Source organism: Vicia villosa, linkage group LG7, assembly GCF_029867415.1.
Source record: "Vicia villosa cultivar HV-30 ecotype Madison, WI linkage group LG7, Vvil1.0, whole genome shotgun sequence".
In the NCBI taxonomy this organism is placed as follows: Eukaryota; Viridiplantae; Streptophyta; class Magnoliopsida; order Fabales; family Fabaceae; genus Vicia; species Vicia villosa.
Window position 1 is genome coordinate 113267165 of NC_081186.1, and position 17209 is coordinate 113284373.

At 37.6% G+C, this 17209-nt stretch overlaps 2 protein-coding genes across 2 annotated transcripts; both read left to right on the plus strand.

Annotated features, from left to right (window-relative positions):
- Positions 1–10627: 10627 nt before the first annotated feature.
- On the plus strand, positions 10628–12126 carry LOC131620005 (uncharacterized). Its single transcript, XM_058891033.1, has 2 exons — positions 10628–11774; positions 12011–12126. The coding sequence occupies exons 1-2, from the start codon at positions 10628–10630 to the stop codon at positions 12124–12126; spliced, it is 1263 nt and encodes a 420-aa protein (XP_058747016.1).
- Positions 12127–15065: 2939 nt separating this feature from the next.
- LOC131616588 (primary amine oxidase-like) lies at positions 15066–16575 on the plus strand. Its single transcript, XM_058887954.1, has 4 exons — positions 15066–15351; positions 15444–15557; positions 15666–16201; positions 16295–16575. Exons 1-4 carry the CDS (start codon positions 15313–15315, stop codon positions 16491–16493), a joined length of 888 nt encoding a protein of 295 aa, XP_058743937.1. The 5' UTR covers positions 15066–15312; the 3' UTR covers positions 16494–16575.
- The last annotated feature ends 634 nt before the right edge of the window (positions 16576–17209 follow it).

The window sequence follows — 17209 nt, forward strand, 5'->3', positions numbered from 1 at the left end:
TCAATCCCTATTGGTCTGACAGGGAAAGTATTAAAAATATTGAACTATTAAGTCGATTATGAAAAACTAATAGATTACAGAAAGTAAGAATTCAAAGTGGTTTACAATGTCAAATCAGGGACATCCCATAGCATTGGGGGGTTTAGCCACACATATTGTTCAAAATAATTTCAATATAAAAATTAGACATTACAAAGAATTGGGGAACTTTGATCTTCAATTGCTTCCGCTCATGAATCTCTTCAACTTCCCATAACCTTGATCTCTCCAATTTTCAATTATGTAAAATTATTCGTCTTGTCAAAAGTCCCCTAATCAATCGTGAAAACTATTCTAAATAGCAAGCATTCACTTAGATCGATTGGAAATATCCAATACACCCTCACAGGCCAACTATTGAGCAAAATCACCTAAAATACTTAAATCAGCGTCGCAGACCAACACGGCCCGTGTTAGGCAACACGGCCGCTCGTGTGGGTCTTCTGGCATCTTTATTTTCCTTTCCAAATCCTAGGATGTGCAACATGGCCCGTGTCAAGCAACACGGCCGCCCGTATTGCATCTCTGACTTTCATTCTTCTTTCACTCGTCCCAAGCCCTCCTCCTGACACAGCGCGTGTCAAGTGATACGGCCACCCGTGTCAGGCCTCCTGTAGTGTGATTTTTGCACTTCCTCCGAAACTTCAAGTTTTACACTTTTTCACACTGATTTGTTCCTCTAAGCCTACAAACACTATAACACATAACTAAAGCATAAAATGTAAAATAACGAAGGAAAAAACGCTTGACAATAGTAAGAAAGGATAACTAGACTTAACGGTAAATAACTGTGTAAAAATCACTTATCAGTATTTTTTTTAAAAGACTACTACTTAGTGTCTTCATATGAAAAGGAAGACACGTGGTTATTCCAGAAAAAAAGTGTAGGAATGAATATTATACCTATCTTATCATATATATATGTGAATGTTTTAAACGCACGTATCAAAGTGTGTTAATTCAATGCTATATAAGGGCACCTTGGGGAGCTTTCATTTCACACAACAAACACACCCCTTCCACCACCACCACCACCACCACCACCACCACCACCATGAAACATGCTCTTTTCTCGGTTCTTACATTAATCTTCTCATTCCAAGCAGCAGTGTCTATAACACCATTGCATTTTCAACACCCCCTTGACCCTTTAACCAAACAAGAGTTTTCAATCGTACAAACTGTAGTCCTAAACAAATACCCTACCTCAAAAAACAGTGTAGCTTTCCACTATATTGGCCTAGATGACCCCGACAAAGATTCTATCTTAAAATATGAAACGCAACCAACTCATGTAACAATCCCACGTAGATCTTTTACCATTGCTATAATCAATAAACAAAGACATGAGATAGTGATTGATTTAAGGTTAAGAAGCCTTGTCTCTAACAATGTTTATAACGGATATGGTTTCCCTATCTTATCTGTTGCTGAACAATTCCTAGCAAACGATCTTCCGCTTAAATATCCTCCTTTCATTGCTTCGGTTAACAAAAGAGGATTGAATATCTCTGAGGTGGTGTGTTCTAGTTTCACTATGGGGTGGTTTGGAGAAGAAAAGAATATTAGAACAGTGAGAGTAGATTGTTTCATGAAAGAGAGTACTGTGAATATCTATGTGCGACCTATTACTGGAATCACAATAGTTGCTGATCTTGATCTTATGAAAATTGTTGAATATCATGACAGAGATATTGAAGCAGTGCCAACGGCAAAGAACACTGAATACCAAGTTTCTAAACAAAGCCAACCGTTTGGACCAAAACAACACAGTCTCGCCAGTCATCAACCGCAAGGTCCAGGCTTCCAGATCTATGGCCACTGTGTTAGGTAAATCTGTTGTTCTTTTTTATTTCTTTTTTGGGTGTCTTAGGTAAACGCTTTGTTCTTATGGATACGGTTCATTGGAAGGACAGAAACAGAATCTGAGTTTTGTTTTGTTATTTAAATAGTAATACTGTTTTAAATATTAAAAATCAAACCGCAGACCGGCAGTAGGCAAGACGGACAGATACGAGAAGATCACAACATGTTACTTCACAAACGTTCCGGAAGACATCAGTAGCTCAGAGGCTGAAGCCAAATTCGCTAGAGCAGGAGATTTAATCGACATATTCATTCCATCGAAGAGAAATAAGGCAGGGAAGGTATTCGGATTTGTAAGGTTCAAAGAGATAAGGGATGAACGAAAACTCGAAGATCAGCTCAGAAACACGTGGTTCGGCTCATACAAAACATGGGCAAACGTATCAAGATTTGATAGGGGAGGTAGACGTTTGGATATGGAGTCAAGAAGGGATGTAGAAGCCAAAGGCAGACATTATTCCAGGAGGAGTGAAGAAGTTCCAATCATGAATGTTAAGAAAGTGGAGAGAGGAGGAGTTCAGTACAGACAACTATCAGCAGGCACCCGATCCCCGAACACTACATATGCAGAAGCAGTCAAAAACTCAAAACCCAACGAAGATGAAGCACCAAAGGGAGACTCCATATTGACAAAAGAATGGAAGGGCTTGAGGTACATAGCAGATGAAGAGGACTTAAGTTGGGCCAAGAAGGGTTTCGTAGGAAGAGTGCGAAACATCGACGAAGTGTCTCTATTACAACAAAAGATCTTGGATTTGGGAATTCTTTCAGTGGAAGTGATACCTATGGGTGATAAGAAAGTGTTCCTAAATGTTCACGATGAGGAAGACTTTCACGAGTTGTTCAGAGACGCCAAGGAATTCTTTCAGCACTGGTTTGTAAGCATTGACGAATGGCATCCGGAAGTGGTGATGAACGTGAGAACTACTTGGGTCAGAATATACGGCGTTCCAATCCATGCATGGAATAGAAATTTTTTCGAAAAGCTCTGTATCTACAAAGGCAAGCTAATATCCTTAGACATTGTAACTGAAAAGAAGAAGAGATTAGACTTTGCTCGATGCCTAGTCAGAACAACATCCATGGAATCCATCAATAAAGTAGTCAAGGCAATGATAAATGAGCACATTTTCAGCATCAAATTGGAGGAGGAGTCATATATGTGTCCGATCATTACGCATTCATCCAACTATGAAAACATGGGTAGCTCAGAGGAGGATCTTTCTGAATCTGAACTTGAGGAAGACATAAGATTTTCGAAAGCGCTCGAGGAAGAAGATGAAGAAGAAGCAGAAGAGTTGGAACGTAACTTTCTCGCAATCATGGCTTCTGAGGACCAAAACGTGGAAAAGGGGGATGATTTGGTTCCCAAGAATATTGGCGGCGTAGATTGTACGTTACTAGGTAATGATCTGGCGTGCAGTCAGTCGAGGGGCCCCACACACTCTGAAGATTCTCTCTATAGGGAAAATAGGCTATCTGCTGTTGGGCCACATTTAAAACTTTTGGCCCAAATGGAAGAAGCCAAAATAAAAAGTCTAGAGTATCAGAATGATTCGGGCTGCAATCTGCCGGTGGCCCAACCATATTGGGTCAATACCCATAAAGAACTTTCCCAGCCAGCAGAATCAAGTGGAATTCCCTTAGTCTCTCAAACCCCACAGTTCCGATCCCCTGAACAAATTACCCCTGATTGCATCGGTGGTTCCATTGCTGCGGAGGATAATATTCAAAGTCTAGCAGAGGGTAGTTATACCCTTGACCGTAAATCGCATGGAGTTGTAGACAATCATCAAGGGCCTCTCACTCACAGAACTTGCGATGAAGTCAAAGGAGCAAACCTTAACCCAACTTCTCCTGGCCCCTCTCCGCCGTTTGCCCCCTTCCGATCCTCTAGTCCTATTTGCCCTGATACCAAAGAAAGAAGAAAAAGAAGAAAGCAGATTCTAAGCGAAAAAAGATCACTAAGGCAGAAGAAGAAGACGGGTGTAAAATCAAGAGGAATGCATCGAGTTTTCAGAAAGAAGGTATGTGAATTGTCTTCCCAACCTGTTCCTTCCAAGAGCGATGAAATAAAAGCTTGGGTCCTATTACATGGAGAGGTCAAAGAAGCATCAAAGGGAGTGTTGGATTTTGGAAAAGAGATAGGAGTGGCAAAGGCAGGAGAAGATAAAGAATTCCTGGATAAACTAATCACCCAAGAGGAAAGAGACAGGAAGGAATCTAAGAAGGGTAAAGGTGGAGGTGGCGGCAATAGGTGAAGGTGTGAGCTCAGTTGTTAAGGAGTTAATCTACGGTAGTGGAAATATGATGAAATTAATTAGCTACAACATTAGAGGATTAGGGGGGTGATCAAAAGGAAAGAGGTGTCAGAGTTAATCAACAAAAATAAACCTGGTATGATTGGTATTCAAGAAACCAAGATGTCGGAAATGGATGGTAGAATTTGTGAGAGCTTGCGGGGATCCAAAGAGTTTGATTTCGTGTTCAAGGCTTCCGAGGGGAGATCCGGGGGCTTACTCCTAAGCTGGAATTCAAAGATATTCACGAAGCGCTCAGAATTTTTCGATGAACACTTCATAGGTGTGTCTGGATGTTGGGGCCATGATAAAGTTAGTGTGACAATCGTGAATGTTTACGCTCCTTGCGACGCTGCTGGTAAAAGAGAGCTATGGAAAAGGTTAAGTGGGCTGATCAATTCCAACCCAGGCGACAGGTGGTGCGTAATGGGTGATTTCAACTCTATTAGAACAGTGACAGAAAGGAAAGGGGTGGGGGTGTTTTCCAGAAGAACAGAGATGATAGAGTTCGACGAGTTTATTTCGGATACTTCCTTAATAGATCTTCCACTTAAGGGCAGGCGCTTTACCTGGTCAAAGGCTGATAGCTCAGCTATGAGTCGTATCGACAGATTCCTACTCTCAGACAATTGGGTTTCCCAATGGCCCAATTGCTCACAATGGTGTCTTGATAAAGGATTATCAGATCATAACCCGATTCTTGCGAGAAAGTCTCAAATTGGGGACCCAAACCCTTTCGTATGTTCAATTGTTGGAGAGAATTAGAAGGGTATCATAAGTTTGTCGAAGAAAAGTGGAAATCCTTTGAGATCCATGGATGGGGCGGTTATGTGCTGAAATAAAAATTCAAATTGATCAAAACGCATCTTAAAGACTGGAGCGAGAAACACCTCGAAAACCTGGATAACAGAATTGCAGAGGCCAAAAAGAAAGTCAATGAATTGGACAAGATAAGTGAAACAGCAGCCCTAACCTCTGAAGAAGTTGCATCTAAAGGAGCAGCATCGGCCGATTTATATTCCCTTTCAAAACTGAAAGCGAGTATTATGTGGCAAAAGTCTCGAGTGAAATGGTTAAAAGAAGGGGACGCCAACACGAGATTCTTTCATAAGTGTGTGGTCAATAGAAGGAAAACAAACGAAATCACGTGTATAGAAACTCAAGGCGCTAGGTTAGAGGGGATCCAGGAGGTGAAGCATGAAATCTTTTCACATTTTTCCAAGCTGTTCTCAGACAGTAAAGTTCGAAGGCCATTTCTAAGGGATGTCGAGTATAAGAGGGTAGGAGTGGAAGACAATGCCTATCTTACAAATGTTTTTTCAGAAGAGGAGATTCGAAGGGCAGTGTGGGACTGTGACAGCTCCAAGAGCCCTGGTCCGGACGGCGTCAACTTCGGGTTCATCAAAGAATTTTGGGATGTGGTCAAAGACGACTTCCGCAGGTACATTGAGGAATTTCACTCAAATGGGAGGCTGGTCCGTGGGCTGAATAGTTCCTTTATAACTCTAATTCCGAAGTCCGAAAATCCGACTAAACTGAACAGCTTCAGGCCAATCTCGTTAATTGGAAGCATGTATAAGGTCCTTGCCAAATTGCTTGCAAACAGATTGAAGGTTATAATTCCCAAGGTAATTTCCGAAACTCAATTCGCCTTCCTCGAGGGCCGTCAAATGTTAGACTGCATTCTTATAGCAAACGAAGTAGTGGATGATGCCAAAAGAAGAGGAAAAGAATTATTGATTTTTAAAGCCGACTTTGAAAAGGCATTCGATTCAGTAGATTGGAACTACCTCGATTACACCATGGAGAGAATGGGTTTTAATGGAAAATGGAGAGGCTGGATCTCCGAGTGCTTGCACTCTGCATCCATCTCAGTTCTGGTCAATGGCAGCCCCACCAAAGAATTTCCGGTTGAAAAGGGACTCAGGCAAGGCGATCCCTTGTCCCCGCTCCTTTTCTTATTGGCAGCCGAAGGTCTCAATCTAATGATGCGGAGAAGCGCCCAATTGAACCTGTTTGAAGGATACCGTGTCGGGAATGAGGAGGTGGGTGTGTCACATATCCAATATGCCGATGACACAGTTGTAATGGGAGAAAGAAGTTGGAAGAATATTTGGGCGATAAAAGCATCTCTTCAATTATTTGAATTGGTGTCTGGTCTTAAAGTAAACTTTCACAAAAGCTCACTAATAGGTATAAACATCCATCATTCTTGGTTGGAGGAGGCAGCAGGGGTGTTAAACTGCAGATTGGGAGCAACACCTTTCAAATATTTAGGGCTGCCAGTTGGCAGCAATCATCGGAGGCTGGCCGAATGGAATCCGGTGGTCGACACTGTTAGGAACAGGCTGTCTACTTGGAACAACAAACATCTCTCAATAGGTGGCCGCATTATCCTCTTGAAATCCGTCTTATTTGCTCTGCCGGTCTACTATCTCTCATTCTTCAAGGCTCCAGCAGGTGTTATCTATAAACTTGAGTCTCTTTTCAAAAGCTTCTTATGGGGCGGGGGATCGGAAAGTAAAAAAATCAATTGGGTTCAATGGGACAAGGTTTGTAGAGATAAGAAAGTCGGGGGGTTGGGCTTAAAAAATATCAAGGCCTTCAATTTAGCTCTGTTAGGCAAGTGGAAGTGGAGGATCCTTACCGAAAAGGACAAATTATGGGTTAAAATCCTAGAGAGCAAGTACGGGGGGGCTGGTTATGAGTCGTCCAAGAGCGAAAGGTTCAGTTCTCTGTGGTGGCGAGATATCCTTTCGATTGAACTCGGGGAAGGGGGCTCCAAGCCTTCTTGGTTTGAAGAGAAGCTGTCTAAAGAAATAGGAGACGGAAAAGAGTCTTTTTTTTTTTGTTAGATCCTTGGTGGGACGGGAAAAGGTTGAAGGATGTTTATCCAAACTTATTCGCCTTAGCTCTCGCTAAGGAAGCAATAGTATTTGAATCAGTAAGAAGTGATGGAGAAGTTAGCGCATGGAGTGCTAGCTGGTCCGCCCCGTTAGACGAAGGAAACCGAGTGTCAGAAAATTGCATTCGTGAAATAGTGAGGAGTATCGCCATAAAAGAGAATTTTAAGGATAGGTGGAGATGGTACAGGGCTGAGTACTCTGTTAAAGAAGCTTATCCTCACATCCTAGATAGTGTTGTTGCTGTAAACAATGAAGATAAGGCCTATGCAATTGCTTGGAACAAACTAGTCCCCCTTAAGGTTTCGGCTTTCATTTGGAAGGTTCTGCAGAACAAAATTCCGTCGAAAGATAATCTTATCAAAAGAGGCATCTTAGTTGATTCTCAAAATTCATGTTCCTTTGGCTGCGGTATGGAAGAGAATGTCGCGCACATTTTCTTCGAATGTCCGATAGCTTTTTTGACATGGAGCGAGATCCTAAGATGGCTTAATCTTTCTTCTGTTTTTCATAATAACATTTTGCAGAATTTATATCAGTTCCAGGGATTAATTAACGGCGGAAAGATCATCTCGGCGTCGCTTAGCGTTATCTGGTTTGCGTGCATCTGGGCTTTGTGGAGGTCTCGAAACAGGAAAGTTTTTAGGGTGTCTGGAGAATTAAGATCATCAATCTTCGAAGAGATTCAACTGTCATCTTGGAAATGGTTTAAAAGCAAGGCGGTCGGTTTCAGCTACGATTTCTATCACTGGTCGACTAATCCAGTAGCGTGTCTGAATAGGAGCGGTTCTGGCCCTGTTTCTCTCTGATCCTGCTGCAGTCGCAGCCTACTTTTCCGGTTCTTAGCTGCCGGTTCTATCTATTCTTAGATGTATTTATAATTCTGCATTTGATCTTTTTTCTGTTGTAATGGGGTGCTTCTGTTTCTGGGCTGTGCTAGTTTTTTTGTTTTTTTGTTTTTTTCTGCTGCTGATGTATGGGTTTGGATGGGAGCTGTTATTCGTTCTGGTGGACCTGTGTTGTAATTTTGTAGGCATGGCTTATGCCTCAGAGTATTCTATGATACTATTTTTTGGCTTTTCAAAAAAAAAATATTTGATCTACTTACTTTTACAATAAGGGTTTTTCTAACCTATCCAACCTTGCATAGGATAAGGACAATTAATATATTATTTCCTTCCATATAAAGTATCATATTAATTATTTTTCTTTTGAAAAGTAATCTTTTATATTTTCTCTCTCTCACCCAATTAATGAATCAGCATAAATAATAATTAATATGGTAATTTATATTTAAAAAGTGGTGTATTAATGGTCCCTTATCATATGCAATGTTGCATAAGTTAGAAAAACCCTTACAATAATTCATACTTATATATAATTTTTCAAGTATTTAGTTACCAATAAATAATCATAATAGTTAATTAAAAAAAATGTTAGTTAGTAAAAAAAAAATTTAATATCATATCTATTGTATTTATAATGGTATAAAATTGTCCATCATTTATTTAATAATAGAGGAGAGAGAAAAAAGAATGACACATAATCTCTACCATTGATTTTAAAATTTAATGTTTTAGATTCATTATCATGTTCTCACATAAAAATGACAATTTATCTATATATATATATATATATATATATATATATATATATATATATATATATATATATATATATATATATATATATATATATATATATATATATATATATATATATATATATATATATATATATATATATATATATATATATATATATATATATATATATATATATATATATATATGGAGCATATCAAGTGAGAGCATTTTATAATGAGAGATAAGAGGAATAAATATCAACTATTGGATTCATCAAGAGAGAGAAATTAATAGCAACATTAATGCATTAACATTCTCTCTCTTGATGAATCCAATGATTGATATTTATTCCTCTCACTTCTCATTATAAAATGCTCTCATTTGATATGCTCCATATATATATATATATATATATATATATATATATATATATATATATATATATTAAATTTTGATTTTGTTGATTTTAATGAACTGGATTGGTTTCTATTTCTATGATCCTTAATATTTATTTTAAATCAAAATAGAAAGAGAAACCAATCGAGTTCATTAAAATCAACAAAATCAAAATTTGATGGTCGTGATTCATTGTTCTCATTTTTCATAATAACCAAGTGTTCTCACTTGAGTCGTCCCCTAATATATATATATATATATATATATATATATATATATATATATATATATATATATATATATATATATATATATATATATATATATATATATATATATATATATATATATATATATATATATATATATATATATATACACACACACACATGGGTTGAACTTATTTTAAGAGTAAAATTTCTTAGCTTACTTTAAATTAAATTTAACTGAATGATTAATATTAAGTAAATATGTTAATTTAAAAATTATATTAAATTCAATTCAAAGACTGATTTTGAATTCAAAGACTATATTTTGAGTAAGTTAAAAAATATTATTTTTGAAGTAAATTGACCCCTATTATCTATATGTATATATAATCATAATTAACTAAAAAAATATTTAAATAGTAGACATTTTTTAAATTTTATCATAAATATTAAGAAAAAAATAAAATTCAACAAATAATTGATTAATGCAAGATTTCATGTCATACAAATAATATATATAATCAGAGAAATTCGATATGATCTGAGCAATTCAACAAATAATTTATACGTATACATAAAATAAAATTTGATATGATCTGAGAAATTTTTATATATATAAAATTCTAAAAGAGTCAATAGTTTTTGATGCTCGGTTTTCAATTATTTCCAATTGATTTATATCTTATTTTGAATTAACTTGAATCTAAACACATGTAGTAGTTAATGTTATTAGATCACTTGGTTTTGGACCAAAAAAATATTAAAAATGTAAATTAACTATTTGGCCATAACCCAAACTCAAATTTAATAGTTGCTATATGTGTCTGTACAGTTGGGCCAATTGGAAGTTTCATATAGGATTCGATGTACGAGCAGGAATTATTATATCCCTTGCTTCTGTTTACGATCTTGCCAAGCATAAGTTGTTGAAATATAAACTTGATTTGGGCCTAATTATTAGTGGTATTTTTGGGCTTAGTTATTTTGGGCTTAAATAATTTTGGATAAAGTTTCTAGAGAATTCTTGTATTATTTGGAGAGTCTAGATATTTCTTAATATTGTAATATTCTCTAGAATACTCTTTGAATTTCTAGGATAGAGAACTCTCTAGAATTAGTGAGTCTAGAGTTCTCCTTAGAGTACTATAAATAGAGATGTAATCCTACACATTTGTATCAAGCAAAATACAAAGTTCTCTCTTCCATAAAGAATTCTCCTACCTATCAAGTTTTTATTCAAGCCTCCAGTATTTCTAAACACTTGTCCTACACATAAAAACAACCTTAGTTCCAACAAAGTGGTACCAGAGCTTCAAGGTCCTCAAAAGATGGCGAATGGAGGTTTCCCTTTTCAATTGCCGATGCTCACAAAGAACAACTATGATAATTGGAGTATCAAGATGAAGGCGCTACTAGGATCTCAAGATGTGTGGGATGTCGTTGAGAAAGGCTTCAAGGAGCAAGACGAAGCCTCGTTAAGCCAAAGTGCAAAAGATACATTGAAGGAGTCAAGAAAGAGAGACAAGAAAGCTCTCTTTCTCATTTATCAATCGGTGGATGAAGATACTTTTGAGAAGATATCCAACGCAACGACGGCCAAAGAAGCATGGGACAAGCTTCAAACTTGCAACAAAGGAGTTGAGCAGGTAAAAAAGATTCGTCTTCAAACTCTTAGAGGTGATTTTGAACGTTTGTTTATGGAGGAGTCCGAGTCAATTTCTGATTATTTTTCTCGAGTATTGGCCGTAGTCAATCAACTTAAAAGAAATGGTGAAGATGTTGATGATGTGAAAGTCATGGAGAAAATACTTCGCACTTTAAATCCAAGTTTTGACTTCATTGTTACCAACATTGAAGAAAATAAGGATTTAAAGACCATGACCATTGAGCAACTCATGGGTTCCTTACAAGCATATGAAGAAAAACAAAAGAGAAAAACTAAACAAAAGGAGGCTATAGAGCAACTACTACAACTCAACATAAAGGAAGCAAACTATGTAAACTACAAGAGCCAAAGAGGACGAGGACGTGGCCAAGATCGTGGACGTGGACGCGGACGTGGAGGAGAAGGAAGAGGAGGTTACAACAACTACTCTAACAACTTCAACAATGGAGAAAGAAGTTGGAATCCACAAGCGACAAGAGGTCGTGGAAGAGGAAATTCATGGTCGAGGTACGAAAAATCACAAATCAAGTGCTTCTACTGCAATAAGATTGGTCACTATGCATCCGAGTGTAGATTCTCGAAGAAGGTTGAAGAGAAAGCTAACTTTGTAGAAGAAAAAGGTGGAGAAGAAGAAACTTTGCTACTCGCATGTCAAAACCAAGTTGAAGAGAAAAGAAACAAGTGGTACCTCGACACTGGTGCAAGCAACCACATGTGTGGCGATCGAAGCATGTTTGTAGAGATCAATGAAGCGGCAACTGGCGATGTCTCATTTGGAGATAACTCGAAGATACCGGTCAAAGGAAAAGGTAAAATTCTCATACGCTTGAAGAATGGTAGTCATCAGTTCATATCCAATGTCTACTATGTCCCTAACATGAAGAATAATATTTTGAGCTTGGGACAATTATTAGAGAAAGGCTATGACATCCACTTGAAAGAACATAGTCTTTTCTTAAGAGATTGTAGAGATAACTTGATTGCGAAGGTGCCTATGTCAAAGAATAGAATGTTCCTCTTGAACATTCAAAATGATGTGGCAAAGTGTCTCAAGGCGTGCTATACCGATTCCTCGTGGCTATGGCATCTACGATTTGGGCATCTCAACTTCGATGGTCTAGAACGTTTGGCAAAGAAGGAGATGGTGAGAGGCTTGCCTAACATCAACCACCCAGACCAACTCTGCGAAGGATGTCTAATTGGGAAGCAATTCCGAAAAAGCTTTCCAAAGGAATCAACATCAAGAGCCACAAAGCCGCTAGAGCTCATACATACAGATGTTTGTGGACCAATCAAACCCAACTCTTTTGGTAAGAGTAAGTACTTTCTCCTCTTTATTGATGATTATTCCAGAAAAACATGGGTTTACTTCTTGAAGGAGAAGTCAGAAGTGTTTGAAAACTTTAAGAAGTTCAAAGCCCTTGTGGAGAAAGAAAGTGGTCTTCCCATTAAGGCCATGAGATCTGATCGAGGAGGAGAGTTCACTTCAAATAAGTTCAACAAATATTGTGAAGAACATGGAATCCGCCGTCCATTGACTGTGCCAAGATCGCCACAACAAAATGGAGTAGCAGAGAGAAAGAATCGAACCATACTTAACATGGTGCGAAGCATGCTCAAGAGCAAGAAGATGCCGAAGGAGTTTTGGGCCGAAGCAGTGGCATGTGCGGTATACTTGACAAATCGCTCCCCAACAAGAAGTGTGCATGAGAAGACACCACAAGAAGCATGGAGTGGAAGGAAGCCAGGGATATCTCACCTCAAAGTATTTGGAAGTATTGCCTATACCCATGTTCCAGACGAAAGAAGAACAAAGCTCGATGATAAAAGTGAGAAATATGTGTTCGTAGGTTACGACTCAAGTTCCAAAGGATACAAGCTTTATAATCCAAGTAGTGGAAAGATCGTCATAAGCCGCGACGTGGAGTTCGATGAAGAAGATTGTTGGGATTGGAGTGTTCAAGAAGAAAGGTATGATTTTCTTCCTTACTTTGAAGAAGAAGAAGAAGAAATTGAACAACCAATGATAGAGGAACATCTTACACCACCGACCTCACCGACACCAAGGTTGGAAGAAACAAGCTCAAGTGAGAGGACACCGCGATTAAGAAGCATTGAAGAGCTTTATGAGGTAACCGAAAACCTAAACGACATTAACCTCTTTTGTCTTTTTGGTGATTGTGAGCCTCTAAGCTACCAAGAAGCGGCGGAAAACATAAAGTGGAGAGATGCCATGGACGAAGAAATCAAGTCAATCACGAAGAACGATACGTGGGAACTTACTACGCTTCCACGAGGACACAAAGCAATCGGAGTAAGATGGGTGTACAAGGCGAAAAAGAATGCAAAAGGAGACGTGGAGAGATATAAAGCAAGATTGGTGGCGAAAGGATATAGTCAAAGACAAGGAATTGACTATGATGAGGTATTTGCTCCCGTTGCTCGTCTTGAAACTATTAGACTGATCATTTCTTTGGCAGCCCAAAATAAATGGAAGATCTATCAAATGGATGTGAAGTCGGCCTTCTTGAATGGTTTCCTCGAAGAAGAAGTTTATATCGAGCAACCATTGGGTTATGAAGTAAAAGGGCAAGAAGAAAAAGTCTTGAAGTTGAAGAAGGCATTGTACGGTCTCAAGCAAGCACCAAGAGCTTGGAATGTTCGAATCGACAAGTACTTTCAAGACAAGAACTTCATCAAATGTCCATATGAGCATGCACTTTATATCAAAGCGCAAAGTGGAGATATTTTGATTGTGTGCTTGTATGTAGATGACTTGATTTTCACAGGGAACAATCCGAGCATGTTTGAAGAGTTCAAGAAAGACATGGCAAATGAATTTGAGATGACAGATTTGGGGCTCATGGCATATTATCTTGGCATCGAAGTAAAGCAAGGAGACAAAGGAATTTTCATCACCCAAGAAGGTTATGCCAAAGAAGTACTTAAGAAATTCAAGATGGATGACGCCAATCCAGTTGGCACCCCGATGGAATGTGGAAGCAAGCTGAGCAAGCATGAAAATGGAGACATCGTGGATCCAACTCTTTACAAAAGTTTGGTTGGAAGTTTACGTTACTTGACATGTACAAGGCCGGATATTCTCTATGCCGTAGGAGTCGTAAGTCGCTACATGGAAGCTCCAACAACAACTCACTTCAAGGCGGCAAAGAGAATTCTTCGATACATCAAAGGTACAACAAACTTTGGCTTGCACTATTACTCTTCTAACAATTATGACATTGTTGGTTATAGTGATAGCGATTTGAGTGGAGACTTGGATGATAGAAAGAGCACTACTGGTTTTGTGTTCTTTATGGGAGATACTGCTTTCACTTGGATGTCAAAGAAGCAACCTATAGTCACATTATCAACTTGTGAAGCCGAGTATGTCGCTGCCACATCATGTGTTTGTCATGCAGTTTGGCTAAGGAACTTGTTGAAGGAGTTAAAGATGCCACAAAAAGATCCTATGGAAATATGTGTTGACAATAAATCAGCACTTGCTTTAGCAAAGAATCCCGTATTCCATGAAAGAAGTAAGCACATCGACACACGTTACCACTTCATAAGAGAATGCATTGAGAGAAAAGAGGTGAAGTTGAAGTATGTGATGTCTCAAGATCAAGCTGCCGACATTCTCACCAAGCCACTCAAGTTGGAAACTTTCGTGAAGCTAAGGAGTATGCTTGGAGTCACAAATCAAGTTTAAGGGGGGATGTTGAAATATAAACTTGATTTGGGCCTAATTATTAGTGGTATTCTTGGGCTTAGTTATTTTGGGCTTAAATAATTTTGGATAAAGTTTCTAGAGAATTCTTGTATTATTTGGAGAGTCTAGATATTTCTTAATATTGTAATATTCTCTAGAATACTCTTTGAATTTCTAGGATAGAGAACTCTCTAGAATTAGTGAGTCTAGAGTTCTCCTTAGAGTACTATAAATAGAGATGTAATCCTACACATTTGTATCAAGCAAAATACAAAGTTCTCTCTTCCATAAAGAATTCTCCTACCTATCAAGTTTTTATTCAAGCCTCCAGTATTTCTAAACACTTGTCCTACACATAAAAACAACCTTAGTTCCAACATAAGTTTCGTCGAGTACTTTACAAAGGGTATATTTCCGAACTATTTGTACCATATCAAGATCCAACTGAAGAATTTTACTTTAAAACCTTCTTTGATTCTGGAGAGTACGGGTTTGGTCAATCAACTGTGTCTTTGATCCCTAACCGTGATTGTCCACCACATGCTCAGTTCATTGATACACACATTCACTCAGCTGATGGTACCCCAGTTTTGTTGAAGAATGCAATTTGTGTTTTCGAACAATATGGAAATATCATGTGGCGTCACACAGAGACTGGTATTCCTAAAGAATACGTAAGGGAATCTTTTCGACAAGTTCAACTAAATAATTTTGTGATTTAATTAACCTATTAGTATAAATATAATCCTTGTACAACATTTGACAGATCGAAGAATCTAGAACAGAAGTCAACTTAATAGTAAGAACCATTGCGACTGTGGGCAATTATGACAATGTTATAGATTGGGAGTTCAAAGCAAGTGGCTCAATCAAGCCAGCGGTAAGTAAGCATGTGATGTGACTGTTATGTATTTTTGGACTAAAGTAATCTTGATTAATTTTTTAATATATGCTTTTATTTATGTATATTTATGTATACACTATATAGATAGGTTTGTCAGGTATACTTGAAATTAAGGGAACAGATATTAAGCACAAAGATGAGATTAAAGATATACATGGTAAACTGGTGTCAGCAAACAGCATTGGAATTTACCATGACCATTTCTATATTTACTATCTTGATTTTGATATCGACGGTGTAAACAACTCGTTTGAGAAGACGAGTTTAAAGACGGTAAGAATCACAGATGGAAGTTCGAAGAGAAAGAGTTATTGGACAACTGAGACTCAAACTGCGAAGACTGAATCAGATGCAAAAATCACAATTGGACTTGCACCAACTGAGCTTGCAATTGTGAACCCTAACATAAAAACTGCAGTTGGAAACGAAGTGGGTTACCGTTTGGTTCCAGCAATTCCAGCTCATCCGCTTTTAACAGAAGATGATTATCCACAGATACGCGGTGCGTTTACAAATTTTAATGTTTGGGTTACTCCATATAACAAAACTGAGAAATGGGCTGGTGGACTTTATGTTGATCATAGTCGTGGTGATGATACCTTGGATGTTTGGACCAAAAAGTATGATTAATTTGTGATATGCAATTAATTGACCATAATTTGTTGGTTATGATTCTGATAATTAATTTGAGTTGTGAAAATGTACATTTGCAGGAATAGAGATATTGAGAATAAGGACATTGTGATGTGGCATGTAGTTGGAATTCATCATGTTCCATCACAGGAAGATTTTCCAATAATGCCATTATTGAGCACTTCATTTGAGCTGAGACCAACTAATTTCTTTGAGAGGAATCCAGTTCTTAAAACACTTTCTCCAAGAGATGTTGCATGGCCTGGTTGCCCCAAGTGAAACTAACTAGTGTGTATGTGCGCAATTGATTTACATTGGTGGTTGAACCATGAATAAATGTTGTTTGTTTGTATGTTTCATGTGGAAGAATAATGTATGGGTTTCAACTGTTTTTATATGAATGAGAATGAGATGATCCCTTTGTTTGGTAATTTGACTTTCAAGTTATTTAACAAATTGAAGAATTAAAAGAGAGATCTACGTAATTTAGATTCATGTAAAAGAGAGTGAGATCATTATATATTTAGAGAAGTCATAACAAACTAACTAATCATAAAAGCTAGGTTGTGACAATTTTCTTGTGTTGTAAGTCACACTTGCAATATTTTAAGATTATCACTAACAACTAAGTATAAAATTGAATTATACTTCTAATACCTTTCTAATTCATATTTTCTAAGCTCCTCATTTCCATTAATCTTTAGAGACTTTTAAATCTTGCTTGTTTCTTTTAAATCTTGCTTGTTTCAAGAGTTTGGCTAGAATATCCATTAGTTGTAATTCAGTCTTTCAATATTTGATCTTCAACCATTCTTTGTCAACATGATCCCTTAGGAAATGATACCTCATCTTTATTTGTTTTCTCCAATCATGGCGCATTAGATGGTTTTCTAGATCAATTTGTGTATTTAACGTCAATTAACAATCTTCATAATGTTAATTACATTCAACTCTTCAAGTAACATTTCTAACTGTTGATCTCTATGTTTGCGATT